The sequence below is a fragment of the Carcharodon carcharias genome, chromosome 19 (assembly GCF_017639515.1).
Source record: "Carcharodon carcharias isolate sCarCar2 chromosome 19, sCarCar2.pri, whole genome shotgun sequence".
In the NCBI taxonomy this organism is placed as follows: Eukaryota; Metazoa; Chordata; class Chondrichthyes; order Lamniformes; family Lamnidae; genus Carcharodon; species Carcharodon carcharias.
The window spans coordinates 111,781,187-111,795,606 of NC_054485.1; the positions used below are offsets into that span (position 1 = coordinate 111,781,187).

Sequence of the window (14,420 nt, forward strand, 5' to 3'; positions counted from 1 at the left end):
GGCGTTGCGCTACAACTGGATGGGGTTTGGTGGGGGAACTTAAGAGATGGAACAGGTTTTGAACAAGGTCAGAGGCAGGGAAACTGTGGTGGTGGTTGGGGAGGAAGGAAAGAGAAGGCGGGAGAGGTAAAATCATATTCGAGTTGAGGAGGTGGGCATGTGACAGGTAGGGGGGGTCTACTGTCAACACGCTGAATTCTGTCAGCGGCTTCAGAGAAGCCTGTGTGTACAACAGCTCTGGGTGGAATGGGAAAGGGTGCGGAGTGCCTGTGTCTGTTGGGGTGTAGTTGTGCTAACATTGAACATCTGCACTTTCAATGAAAACCTTTAGTAAATTTGGCATTTGCCCTTGGCTCTGCTTTTGATTCAGTCACATGCTGAAGAGATGTCCTGCATCTACCATGATGCATGGGGAAAAGGGAGGAGAGGAGGAGTTGTGGTGATTAAGGGTTAACTCCCTCCCCTTAGTCAGAGGTCTGCATAAAAGGCAAGCTTGCTGACACCCAGCTTTCACAGTGAACCCTGCTCTGAAGAGGAGACTGTGACATACACGCAACAGCTGGTCTGATCCTAAACTTTCCAACAAAACAAATCCTTCATCCGAAAGATTTTATTTTTGTTCTTTGAGTTGGTTGAGAAGATGAAGCTCCTGTTTTTAGCTACATTCCTGGCTTATTTCATCGTTCCAGGTGAGGTTGCATTCTATTCTAAATAATTAAAACCTTAAGGCTTTGCCTTTGAGACTGCTTTTATGCCTCCTTCACATATGGTGTTTGTAAAAGAAAAGGTGATCCCTCCCAACTTAACTTGTTTCAATGACTGCCCATGGACCAGATTTTTAATTAAAAAAAGGAACGAGAGGAATTATTCTCGGTAAAAGTGTGAAACCCTTTTGGTTCGGCAAGAGTGTTTCTTTAAAGAAAGTCGTTGCTTGATTATTGTCGCAGGGAGTTGAAGGAATAATAATCAGGACTTTGCGCAGAACTCAAATTAGAAAGTTCGAGGTGATCGCTGGGCTGCTGAAGACCAGGGGGATCGCAACAACTTTTTAAAAATGCAATAAAACTCACCACAATACAAGCCTGACACTGAAGAGCCACTGGTTTCTCTCTGATGAGCCATCGTGTGTTTTTTATTAAATGAAGTTTGCTTTTATAACTTACTGGAGGGGCAGACCTGCTAAATCTATTTCTGGTTCACAGGCACCAATCAGCAAAGTGTTTGGCTTTTGCACTTTTTACTTGCCAGGCTTCAATAAAATTGCATTTTTACTGGAAGGGAATCGCTGAGCATTTAACTTAATGTTTCAAAACATCCTGTTCACCCCCACCACCACCCCCCCCAGCAACCTCATTATTTTGAAATTGCAATTGCAAAAATCGTCTCCCTCCCTCCCTCTCTCTCTCTCAAGCTGTTACTCAAAGCACTACTTCTTTTACAGCATCATGCAAACCTTTCCACCACCCCCCCCCCCACACCCTCTCTGAAAGACAGCGCTTGCAAATTTTGCACCAAAAGCTCTGAGTAGTTTTGTTTATATACTTCTCTTCACGCCTCCCCTCCCCTCCCTCATTTTACCCTAAGTTTTCGACATGCATGCATTTTTGGAAACTGTTACCTTGGGTTGAAGGCAGGGCACAGACCATGGACACAGACTACCTAGTGTAACCAAAAACCTGACGGCAGCTAGATGGCTGTTTCGAGCTAAGGCAAGCCTGTCTTTGAGAATATGCCCTGTAGTTATAGCTGAAAGCCTGTGTCTCTGTCTCTCTCTCTGTCTCTGTCTCTGTCTCCGTGTGTGTCCCACCTTGCCTGATAACGCTAGGAGCTTGACTAACGGTGACTTTTGCTTGACTTTCCTCTCAAAACAAAAGCAGGACAGGCTTTCTATCCTTGGTGACCAGCCTTACCTCTGGAGCCCTCTGCTTCCCCGGACAGCCAGTGGAGTGGGGGTTACCGCATACCCAAGAGAGGAGGTTCCAGTTGATGCCCCTGGGGTGGGATCCTGTTTACGGCAGGGCCCTGAATGTTTTTGCAGCCTCGCTGTGGACGTTGTGACTCAGTAGCCCTGCTGCCAATTTACAAGGGGCCGTGGGCTTGATTCCTGCTCCAAAGCCTCAGCCTTCTAAATTTGGATTTGGCACTCTCGGTGCCAGTTAGTGAACAAGTGATGTGCTGTGTTCCTGAGGAGGCATTACACTGAGGCCCTATGTGCTCTCTCTGGGCCTTGCTTCATCATTGCGAAGGAAATGCAGGAGGGTTGTGTCCGCTGCCCTGGCCAGAGGTCACCTCCCCCCCCTCAGGCATTTCAGTCTGCTGCCTCTGGGTTTTAGAGTGGTGGGGGTAGGGGGGGGGGCGGTGCGGGGTGCGGTGGGTGTAGGGGAGAAGAGACCCATCAAACCAGCCAGTCATTGCTGCCTGAGGGTGCTGGATGCAGATTCTGCAGTCGCTTTCCAAATGGAATTGAGTTTGTTTGATTCCTTTATGGGATGTGGGGGTCGCTGGCTGGTCCCCAGTGTTTATTGCCCATCACTAATTGCCCTTCAGAAGGTGGTGGTGGTCCTGCATTCCCTGTGGTGTAGATATGCCCGCAGTGCTGTGGGGGAGGGAGTTCCAGGGTGTTGGCCCAGTGGGTGTGGTAGCAGAGCAGATTATGTTACTGGCACAGGAGATCAGAGGCTGGTGCTACTTACCTGGGGGCCTGAGTTCCCATCCCCACCCCAAATGCCAGTTAATTAAATAAATCAGAATTGAAAAGTTAGCCTCGGTAATGGTGGCCAATTGTATCGTTCTAAGAACCGATAGAGAAAGAAGCCTCAGTGTCCTTACCCAACCTGCTCCCATGCAGTGGCTGCCATTGTCCCATCAGATGGGCCTTGGCAAGTTTCTACAGAGCTACCGGGATATGGTCCACACTTCCAGGCGCCCTCTGCAAATGTACGGACAGGATCGCAGGCCTGTTATGGCGCAGAAGGAGGCCATTCGGCCCACTGTGTCTGCGCCAGCTCTCTGAGCATTTCAACCTGGCGCCAATCCCCTGCCTTTTCCCCCCCCATAACCCTGCACATTGTTCCTGTTTAAATAATCACCCAGCGGCCCTCAGGAACACCTCAATGGGACCTGCCTCCCCCCCAACCCCCTCCCCCCCCCACCCCCCAACACCTCCAGGCAGCGCATTCCACACCCCAACCATTCGCTGCCTGAAAAAGCTTTATCCCCACCTCACATTTGCTTCGGGGTGGGGGGGTGGGGGGGGGTGGATCTTTTCACTAGAGGCCTTTTGGGATCATGAAGGAGTTTGGTAGGGTGGGGACTTGCGCTGGTGGGTGAGTCAGAATCAGAGGGCGTTAGATACAAGATAGTCACTGGTAAATCCAATGGTGGGTTCAGGGAATCGGAATCTGGGTGGCGTCCTATTAGACCTGAAACCTCTAGCCCACCCTGTGCGACACCTCCGGTGACTCTCCCCTCCCAGTGGGTGGCAAGGGTGGGGTGGGGAGTGGGGAAGGAGGGTGTGGCCCTTTGTGAGATCATCTAGACCAGTAGAGCCTCCTTTTCCCCAGGCAGTCTTTGTTCTGGGATGAGTCATTTAATATTCTCCCCGGCTCCCCGTTCAGCTGAAGGAGCTAAAATGGGGAGGCGAAGGAAGCCAGTCTCACTCGGAGGTAGGGTCGGGGGTTGGGGGTTGGGGGAGGCCGTGGGTGGGGTGGGCTGTCACGGGTCAACAAGAGACACAATCTCTCAATGAAACGCGAAAGTTAACAGCTAACTGCTGGATCCCTGCGCTGTCACACCTCACAGAGCATTATAACCACCGGCACAAGCCAAGAATTGAAACTTTTTTATTTTCCACCCCTTGATCAACAAAGGATTTTCCCTGCCAACATTTTGCACTAAATTCACCCCTTCTTGCTATTAGGGAACTTCAGTGGGGACCAAGTTGTACAAAAATCAGTCAATTCGTTCCTTTTCTCACAGGAGCCACCACTTTCAGGAACAAAAATAGCCACTCGAAACCAGTCATTCTACCATCGAGTGCAATGAATTTCAATTAACCTCCCCAAATGTGTTTCTGGACGCTGTGTGACAATAATTTGAATTGGTTGTAATGGGGCCATAATTGACAGCAGAACTAACACCGCTCGCCTCTATCTGCATCAAAATCTCTAGGCGACCAAGAGCAGTGCAGCCAAATGCAGGAATTAATGTTGCTAATGAAGATTCACTGCCTCTACCTAAGGTCATGAGAAATAGGAGCAGGAGTAGACCATTTGGCCCCTCAAGTCTGCTCCGCCTTGCAATGAGATCATGGCTGATCTGCTTGTGGCCTTAACTCCACTTTCCTGCAGATCAAAAACCTGTCGAACCCAGCCCCCACCGCTGCTCGCCAGGGAAGAGGATTCCCTTTTGGAGACCCCTTATTTTCTTAAACTGTGCCCCCTAGTTCTAGATTTCCCCCTCCCTCCACGAGGGAAATGTATCAGATCCCCTCTGGATCTTATATGCTGCATTCTCCATGGCAACACCTCCACCAATCAGAGTCCCACTTGCCACCCAGTTAGCACTCTCTTCTCATGCAGTATAAATTGTTGTTCCCTTTACAGTTGGTGTTCTTGTAAATTTGTCCTGATGAGTGCAAGGCTAAAAGCTTTGACAACTTGTCTCTATTCTCAGCAATACTCAAGTTTTGGTCCCATGAGATCAGCTCATTCTTCTAAACTCCAATGAGTACAGGCACACCCTGTTCAACCTTTCCTCATCTTCACCCCAGGAATCAACCTAATGAACCTCCTCCGAAATGCCTCCCATGGAAGTCAACCCCTCCTTAAATAAAGAGACAAACACTTTACACAGTGCTCCTGGTATGGGATATCTCCTGTACACTTGTAACAAGGCTTGCCTACTTTTACATTCCAACCCCCTTCCAGTAAAGGCCAATCTTCCCACTGATATCATTGCTCCCTCTGTTTCCCCCATTCAAATTCATTGAGAGTCATGAAGTTCCTGTACATATCTCATAGACACAGGTTAAGCTTGCCAAGAAAGCTAAGGCTTTGTTCATTCCTGTCTAATAATCCGTTTAATGGCATGATACACCTTTAATCACTGCAGAACAATCTCAGGTGCTTTATTTTTTTTTTGCAAGTGGGGAGTCACATTCCTTCAGATTTCATTGTTTGAGATTTAAATATAATCATTTTTTTTGTCACTTTTTCCTTCTGCCTCTTTCATCTCCTCCCTCTCCAAATCCAATCTTTCTTTCCCTCACTTAATTTTGTTCTCCATACCTGATTTAAAATTGAACTCCGTATTCTAACTGACACTGATAGCTATGAACGGAGATGCACTGCCTGAACTGGTGCGAGGAGCAGAGTCAGTAATAACTTTCAACGTGTTTTGGATAAACACTTGATGGGGGAAGGAATTGACGGGGCTATGGGGAAAGAGCAGGGGAGTGGGACTCATTGGATAACTCTACCAAAGAGCTGGCACAGGCACAGTGGGCTGAATGGCCTTTGGTGCTGTATTGTTGCATCATTCTGGGCGAGCAGTGCATCGTCTGAATCGGGATGTGTTCCTCAGTCTGGTTGGGAGGACCACAATTGCTTGCCCTGGGTTCTGCGAATAGGGCACAGTGTTTAATGCACAGCTTGCCTGACCAGCAACACCTATTGTGCAACATTCCTTGTGCAAGAAGCACCCAATAGCAATTTTCCATCCCACAGTTAAAGAGACAGTGAACTTGCATTTTTACGTGGTATTAAATAGAATTGTTGGCATTTTAATTTTTAATCCTTTCAGCTCTAACCCTGTTTCTGGGTGTGGTGGTGCTGTAGTGGTATGGTTGCTAGACTAGTAACCCAAAGACCCAGGGTAAAGCTCACCAGGGTTTGAAATTTGAATTCAATAAGGGTCTGGAATTAAAATCAATTGTCATAAAAACCCATCTGGGTCACTCATGACCCCTTTAGGGAAGGAAATCTGCCCTCCTTACCCGGTCTGGCCTACACGTGACTCCAGACCCACAGCCACGTGGTTGATTGTTAACCGGCTGGGTAAAGCCACTCCTTTCTGCAGAGCAATTGGGGAAGGGCAGTAACCACTGGCCAAGCTGAACGAGTAATAAATAGAATAAAATGGCTATCGGGCTTTCCCTGTCAATGCATCAAGTTGAACTACTCTCATAGTGAGTTCGACTCCCTGGGTAAAGACGTTTTGCCTGAATTCCCTAATGTATTCATTCCCAGTGAGGGTATGTTACAGGTCACTTCTTTGCTGCGGCAACCAGCACTTGTGCACAGTAGAGTCTCCAATGTTCTTGCACCGCATGGCCGACCAGAAATCTCTCCCCTCCCACCGACCAGGAATCTCTCCCCTCCCACCGACCAGGGATCCCTCCCCTCCCACCGACCAGGGATCCCTCCCCTCCCACCGACCAGGGATCCCTCCCCTCCCACCGACCAGGGATCCCTCCCCTCCCACCGACCAGGGATCCCTCCCCTCCCACCGACCAGGGATCCCTCCCCTCCCACCGACCAGGGATCCCTCCCCTCCCACCGACCAGGGATCCCTCCCCTCCCACCGACCAGGGATCCCTCCCCTCCCACCGACCAGGGATCTCTCCCGCTGGCCAGGAATCCCTCTCACTGATACCACCTGCCATTGGAAGGATTTGCGGGTTCATAATCAGCCCCTCTTTTTTGATCTTGCTTCCCAGTGCCCAATTAGGCCCACATTTCAGAAGGTGCTTAGTTTATTTTTACAACAATCGACACAGTCACCTTTTACTGATGCTTTTAATTCAGGATTCATGAATTGAGCGTTTTAAGTTCCACCAGCTGCCGTTGAACCTGTGTCCTCACACCCCCGGCTGTAGGCCCTGGATTCCCAGTCCAGTGACATGACCACCATGTCCTTCAAGTCCAGGAGTGGGACTTGAACCTGGAGCTTCTGTGCCACACGGACCTCCCAGGTTTCTGAGTCACTATCTTATATCTATGGCTCTGCGTTGTGCTCTTCCCCGCGAGTGGAAGGGCCTCTCCATCCAGCGCTGTCAGAAATTTACAGGCCTCGATTTGGCCACTCCCTCAGTCCTACATTTACAGGCCTCGATTTGGTCAGTCCCTCAGTCCTACATTTACAGGCCTCGATTTGGCCACTCCCTCAGTCCTAAATTTACAGGCCTCGATTTGGCCACTCCCTCAGTCCTAAATTTACAGGCCTCGATTTGGTCAGTCCCTCAGTCCTACATTTACAGGCCTCGATTTGCCACTCCCTCAGTCCTAAATTTACAGGCCTCGATTTGGCCACTCCCTCAGTCCTAAATTTACAGGCCTCGATTTGGCCACTCCCTCAGTCCTAAATTTACAGGCCTCGATTTGGCCACTCCCTCAGTCCTACATTTACAGGCCTCGATTTGGCCACTCCCTCAGTCCTAAATTTACAGGCCTCGATTTGGCCACTCCCTCAGTCCTACATTTACAGGCCTCGATTTGGTCAGTCCCTCAGTCCTACATTTACAGGCCTCGATTTGGTCACTCCCTCAGTCCTAAATTTACAGGCCTCGATTTGGCCACTCCCTCAGTCCTAAATTTACAGGCCTCGATTTGGCCACTCCCTCAGTCCTAAATTTACAGGCCTCGATTTGGCCACTCCCTCAGTCCTAAATTTACAGGCCTCGATTTGCCACTCCCTCAGTCCTAAATTTACAGGCCTCGATTTGGCCACTCCCTCAGTCCTAAATTTACAGGCCTCGATTTGGCCACTCCCTCAGTCCTAAATTTACAGGCCTCGATTTGGCCACTCCCTCAGTCCTAAATTTACAGGCCTCGATTTGGCCACTCCCTCAGTCCTACATTTACAGGCCTCGATTTGGCCACTCCCTCAGTCCTACATTTACAGGCCTCGATTTGGTCAGTCCCTCAGTCCTACATTTACAGGCCTCGATTTGGCCACTCCCTCAGTCCTAAATTTACAGGCCTCGATTTGGCCACTCCCTCAGTCCTAAATTTACAGGCCTCGATTTGGCCACTCCCTCAGTCCTAAATTTACAGGCCTCGATTTGGCCAGTCCCTCAGTCCTACATTTACAGGCCTCGATTTGGTCAGTCCCTCAGTCCTAAATTTACAGGCCTCGATTTGGCCACTCCCTCTGTCCTAAATTTACAGGCCTCGATTTGGCCACTCCCTCTGTCCTAAATTTACAGGCCTCGATTTGGCCACTCCCTCAGTCCTAAATTTACAGGCCTCGATTTGGCCACTCCCTCAGTCCTACATTTACAGGCCTCGATTTGGCCACTCCCTCTGTACTAAATTTACAGGCCTCGATTTGGCCACTCCCTCTGTCCTAAATTTACAGGCCTCGATTTGGCCACTCCCTCAGTCCTACATTTACAGGCCTCGATTTGGTCAGTCCCTCAGTCCTACATTTACAGGCCTCGATTTGGCCACTCCCTCAGTCCTACATCTACAGGCCTCGATTTGGCCACTCCCTCAGTCCTACATCTACAGGCCTCGATTTGGTCAGTCCCTCAGTCCTACATTTACAGGCCTCGATTTGGCCACTCCCTCAGTCCTAAATTTACAGGCCTCGATTTGGCCACTCCCTCAGTCCTACATTTACAGGCCTCGATTTGGCCACTCCCTCAGTCCTACATTTACAGGCCTCGATTTGGTCAGTCCCTCAGTCCTACATTTACAGGCCTCGATTTGGTCACTCCCTCAGTCCTAAATTTACAGGCCTCGATTTGGCCACTCCCTCAGTCCTAAATTTACAGGCCTCGATTTGGCCACTCCCTCAGTCCTAAATTTACAGGCCTCGATTTGGCCACTCCCTCAGTCCTACATTTACAGGCCTCGATTTGGTCAGTCCCTCAGTCCTAAATTTACAGGCCTCGATTTGGCCACTCCCTCTGTCCTAAATTTACAGGCCTCGATTTGGCCACTCCCTCTGTCCTAAATTTACAAGCCTCGATTTGGCCACTCCCTCAGTCCTAAATTTACAGGCCTCGATTTGGCCACTCCCTCAGTCCTACATTTACAGGCCTCGATTTGGCCACTCCCTCTGTACTAAATTTACAGGCCTCGATTTGGCCACTCCCTCTGTCCTAAATTTACAGGCCTCGATTTGGCCACTCCCTCAGTCCTACATTTACAGGCCTCGATTTGGTCAGTCCCTCAGTCCTACATTTACAGGCCTCGATTTGGCCACTCCCTCAGTCCTACATCTACAGGCCTCGATTTGGCCACTCCCTCAGTCCTACATCTACAGGCCTCGATTTGGTCAGTCCCTCAGTCCTACATTTACAGGCCTCGATTTGGCCACTCCCTCAGTCCTAAATTTACAGGCCTCGATTTGGCCACTCCCTCTGTCCTAAATTTACAGGCCTCGATTTGGCCACTCCCTCTGTCCTACATTTACAGGCCTCGATTTGGCCACTCCCTCTGTCCTAAATTTACAGGCCTCGATTTGGCCACTCCCTCAGTCCTACATTTACAGGCCTCGATTTGGCCACTCCCTCTGTCCTAAATTTACAGGCCTCGATTTGGCCACTCCCTCTGTCCTAAATTTACAGGCCTCGATTTGGCCACTCCCTCAGTCCTACATTTACAGGCCTCGATTTGGTCAGTCCCTCAGTCCTACATTTACAGGCCTCGATTTGGCCACTCCCTCAGTCCTACATCTACAGGCCTCGATTTGGCCACTCCCTCAGTCCTACATCTACAGGCCTCGATTTGGTCAGTCCCTCAGTCCTACATTTACAGGCCTCGATTTGGTCAGTCCCTCAGTCCTACATTTACAGGCCTCGATTTGGCCACTCCCTCAGTCCTAAATTTACAGGCCTCGATTTGGCCACTCCCTCTGTCCTAAATTTACAGGCCTCGATTTGGCCACTCCCTCTGTCCTAAATTTACAGGCCTCGATTTGGCCACTCCCTCTGTCCTAAATTTACAGGCCTCGATTTGGCCACTCCCTCTGTCCTAAATTTACAGGCCTCGATTTGGCCACTCCCTCTGTCCTAAATTTACAGGCCTCGATTTGGCCACTCCCTCTGTCCTAAATTTACAGGCCTCGATTTGGCCACTCTCTCAGTCCTACATTTACAGGCCTCGATTTGGTCAGTCCCTCTGCTTCCTCCCCTCCAGGGGAACGAGAGGCAGCTCGTTCATCATCCTTTCCCGGTCTGTATATAGCGCCTTTCATGGCTTAATTACTCAATGTATGGAACGTGGCAACTGCAAGGCGCATTGCAAGATCACTCACACACACACACACACACACACACACACACACACACACACAAAACAAATTGCTGCTGATGATGTTTTTTTCCTCTCTCTCTCTCTCCCGTGTCACCCATTGGGACAGCTACTGGCCTGAAGTGTTTCCAATGCGGCTTAAGCACTTCCATCTGCTTGTCCAAAGCCACATGTGATGCCGATGAGCAGTGCTTCTCGAGGAACAGTACTACACGTAAGTTATTTCTCTCTCTCTCTCTCCCTCCTGTTTACTTCATATCGCTGTCGGCTGGGATTAATCGGTGCCGGTTTGGAAATTCTCACTGGGTTTGCTGGCATTCAGTGATGGGCAGTTGTGAACGATTCTTAAACAGAGGGAGCTGGCTCGGACTGTGCAGCCTTGGTTAGGTGGACCTTTACCAGAGGTTTGGCTGGATCGGAACGATGTATTGAAGAGTAATGTGAGCATCCAGATGTGAATTAAATAAAAAAGAACACAACTCTGGAAGCAGTGAGGAGGATAGATCCACTCCCTCTCCCTGAGGGAGTCCGTCCCTAGCTTAGCAAATATCGAATGGGTTTCTTTCTCGGTGAATAAGGGAGGTCATCCACGTTGTGGATTGCGGTAACCACGGATGAAAAAGGGTAGTTTTGGGGCGGGTGGAGCCGGTCTGATCGCTCCCTGGGGACGTTGGCACAAAACAACTGGAAATCGGATTCCGGGTCAGGCAGGAGCGACTTGATATCGTGGTCAGGACTTTAGTCTTCCAGAGGGCTGAGAGACTTTGAGAGTGAAGCCGGTTAAATCACTCCAAGGGCCTGGGTGGAGATGGCCGGGGGCGGTGGGGGGGGTGGGGGGTGATGAGGTGGGAGAGTTTGCGGGGTGGGGGATGGCTTGAGACACAGGATGGGCCGAAAGGCCTGACCTTGAGCTTCCGCCGCTCAGGCCTCGAGTTATTTGATTTGGCTGCTCTTGGGCGTCCCATTCTGTTGCTCGCTTGACGCTCTTGCTCCACCCTTGACTCTTCCCTTGTCTCCAGTGGGAATCACAGTCTTCTCGTCTGGATGCATATCCACTAGCAAGTGCGGGAAGGAGGTTACCAACACCCTCGCAGGAGTGAGCTACAAGATGTCCACCTCCTGCTGCAATTACGATTACTGCAATGGGGCTGCCGCTGTCAAGCTCTCGCTAGTGGTTGCTTCCATCGTGGCTCTACCCTGGTTCACCAGCTTCCTGTAGACCATGTCCTGGTCCTGAAGCCAGTTCCTCATGGTGATCTGTATTAATGCTATCGCTGCGCGTGGGTTCCTGCTGAATTTCCTTCTTTTCCTCCCTCGATTTAAGGCTGTAGTTGAAGTGTGCAAAGTAAGCTGAGCAGAAGCAACTTGGACTTGGAGAACTATGATTAAAGGACCCGGCCGGTGTATTTCGCCAGTTCCTCAATTGCCTGTCGGCATCTCGGTTTTATAAATTCTCTTGTTTTTAAACTTCAAAGTCGGAAAAAAATCTAGCCAGCTCCCTTTTAATAAAAATCACATTTTGTGAGAAATGGTTTCAGTTTTAAACCCCAACTCCCAACACCCCGGGCTGATTTTTAAAACCAAAATATATTCTTGCTTTTAAACTTCTAACAGATAATGATTAAGACCAATTGACAAACCAATCGCATCTTGCAATAGGAAGTTTTGGCTAAGCCCCTGATGTTCTCCACAATGCTAGGAGCGCTTTGTACAGATGATAAAAAAGCCCACATTCTGTCCCCTGGGAGAGAGATGCCCTTTAACAAATGCAATTAAAATGCTTTAGGTACTCTCAAAAGAAATCATTTTAAGCCCCCGATGCTGTCTTTTCCTAAGATAGCGCTACCTTTAAAAAAAAATTGTGGACTGTTTGTGGGCAGTACACAAAATAGCCCCTTTTGGAACAGAAGCAGGCCATTAGGTCCACCAAACACCTGCTATCAATAGCAGAGATTTAAAGATTCCCCGACACCCACCCCCCCACCCCCCCCACCCACCACCACCACCCTTATGGTTTGAACTCGAAGCATTGCGGCTTGCTCCCCTCTCTCTTTCAAAAGCCTGCCCTGTGGAACTAAAAGCAGAGCCTTGCACTTGCCTTTATTTTTAAGCCCTGACCTTTAGTCGGCAAAGGGGGTTTTACAGGGGGAGGGCCCAAAAGGGTGGGGGGGGTGCATTTTCAAACAAGCAGGTACAGGGTGGGAATTAACAGCCCCGTCTAGGGGAGGGGTGAGGGCAGCAGCTCAAAGTCCCAGCGACTTTGGCAGGGCTGTAAAATCCCGCCAGCAGGAGGGGCTGTAAAATTCCACCCACGGACGCACCTGTCCCCTTCAATGACTCGCTGCTTTAGCGTTTCTTTGTCTTTGTTTGCTTTACCCGCCCGCGAAATGTTGCAGATCCGAACGTGTTAGGATATTAAGAAAAAATGGTCATTTTTTAAAAGTAAATTCAGTATAATGTGCGTTGTTGGGGATGTCTCATACCAGGGGGCACACATTCTGTGAACAGTTCCTCATGACAGTAGCAGTCTGTATCACGCTGATGTGGTTATATTTTTTCTTGTGTAAAAAAAAAATGATAAACGACGCTATTAAAAGATTCCCAAACTAAGTCTGGTTTATTTTTCTGCAAGTTAGATGTTTATTGTGCTGATCAGAGAGAGAAAAGAATGCTTGGCTTTTATATGCTGGGTCAGGCGGAACAGGGGCTAAGAGCTGTGACTAGCCAGCCAGCCTTTAGGTGCCTTGGTTCACGGAAGTGCCAGGGGAGTTTCCCCCCCCACCCCCGGGGTGCCCGAGGGCTGACATGCTGTGGCTCTTACCGTCACCTTGCCTCTGGTGGGATCTTGCTGTGCTTCATAAGCACAAGCTGTCACTGGGGCGGCCGACGGAGTTGAGATACGGGTCATCTTGTCATCGAAATGAATGGCAGGGTGGGCTCCAGGAGCCAAGCAGGCGAGCACCAGTTTGCCGATGATACCAAGCCGAGGGGAGAAGGGAAGCTGCGTGGAGGATATGGAGAGGCTGCAAAGAGACGTGGACAGGAGAGGTGAGCTGGCAACAAGCTGGAATACGATGCAGGGAAGGGGAAGCTATTCACTTTGGTCGGAAGAATAGAAAAGAATACTTTTTAAAAAGGTGTGAAAGTGAGTCTCGATGTTCAAAGAGACTTGGGTGTGCTCGTACAGGGAACACAAAAGTCTTGGGTGTGCTCATATAGAGAACACAAAGTCTTGAGTGTTCTCGTACAGGGAACACAAAGTCTTGGGTGTGCTCATACAGGGAACACAGAAAGTCTTGAGTGTGCTCGTACAGGGAACACAAAGTCTTGAGTGTGCTCGTACAGGGAACACAGAAAGTCTTGAGTGTGCTCGTACAGGGAACACCGAAAGTCTTGAGTGTGCTCGTACAGGGAACACCGAAAGTCTTGAGTGTGCTCGTACAGGGAACACCGAAAGTCTTGAGTGTGCTCGTACAGGGAACACCGAAAGTCTTGAGTGTGCTCGTACAGGGAACACCGAAAGTCTTGAGTGTGCTCGTACAGGGAACACCGAAAGTCTTGAGTGTGCTCATACAGGGAACACAGAAAGTCTTGGGTGTGCTCATACAGGGAACACAGAAAGTCTTGGGTGTTCTCGTACTGGGAACACAGAAAGTTAACATGCAGCTGCAGCAATTAGGAACACAGGTGGCGTGTTGGCCTTTATTTCAAGGGGATGGAGAACAAGAATAAAGAAGTCTTATTACAGTTGTCCAGGGTTTTGGTGAGACCACATCTGGAGTACTTTCTGCAGTTTTGGTCTCCACATTTAAGGATGGATAGACTTGCACTGGGGTTGGGACAGTGAAGATTCACTAGATTGGTCCCTGGGATGAGGGGCCTGTCCCTATGATGAGGGGCTGAGTAAATTGGGTTTATAATCTCGGGAGTTTAGAAGAATGAGGGACGATCTCATTGAAACACACAAGATTCTGAAGGGGTTTGACGGGGTGGACGCTGAGAGATTGTTTCCCCTGGTCTGAGAATCTAAAACACGGGGGATCAGTCTCAGGATAAGGGGCCGGTCATTTAGGACCGAGATGGGGAGAAATTACTTCACTCAAAAGGGTTTGTGAATCTTTGGAATTCTCCACCCCAGAGGGTTGTGGACGCTCCATCGCT

The 14,420-nt window shown here is 49.5% G+C and overlaps 1 protein-coding gene across 1 annotated transcript; it reads left to right on the forward strand.

The window, feature by feature from the left end:
* Positions 1 to 495: 495 nt before the first annotated feature.
* Positions 496 to 12,869, forward strand: LOC121291083 (sperm acrosome membrane-associated protein 4-like). Its single transcript, XM_041212119.1, has 3 exons — positions 496 to 689; positions 10,369 to 10,473; positions 11,279 to 12,869. The coding sequence occupies exons 1-3, from the start codon at positions 641 to 643 to the stop codon at positions 11,476 to 11,478; spliced, it is 354 nt and encodes a 117-aa protein (XP_041068053.1). The 5' UTR covers positions 496 to 640; the 3' UTR covers positions 11,479 to 12,869.
* The last annotated feature ends 1,551 nt before the right edge of the window (positions 12,870 to 14,420 follow it).

Coding starts and splice junctions, on each gene's coding strand:
- LOC121291083 (XM_041212119.1), top strand. CDS start 641: ATGAAGCTCCTGTTTTTAGCTACATTCCTGGCTTATTTCATCGTTCCA. Junction 690..10,368: donor GGCTTATTTCATCGTTCCAG/GTGAGGTTGCAT, acceptor CCATTGGGACAG/CTACTGGCCTGAAGTGTTTC. Junction 10,474..11,278: donor CTCGAGGAACAGTACTACAC/GTAAGTTATTTC, acceptor CCTTGTCTCCAG/TGGGAATCACAGTCTTCTCG.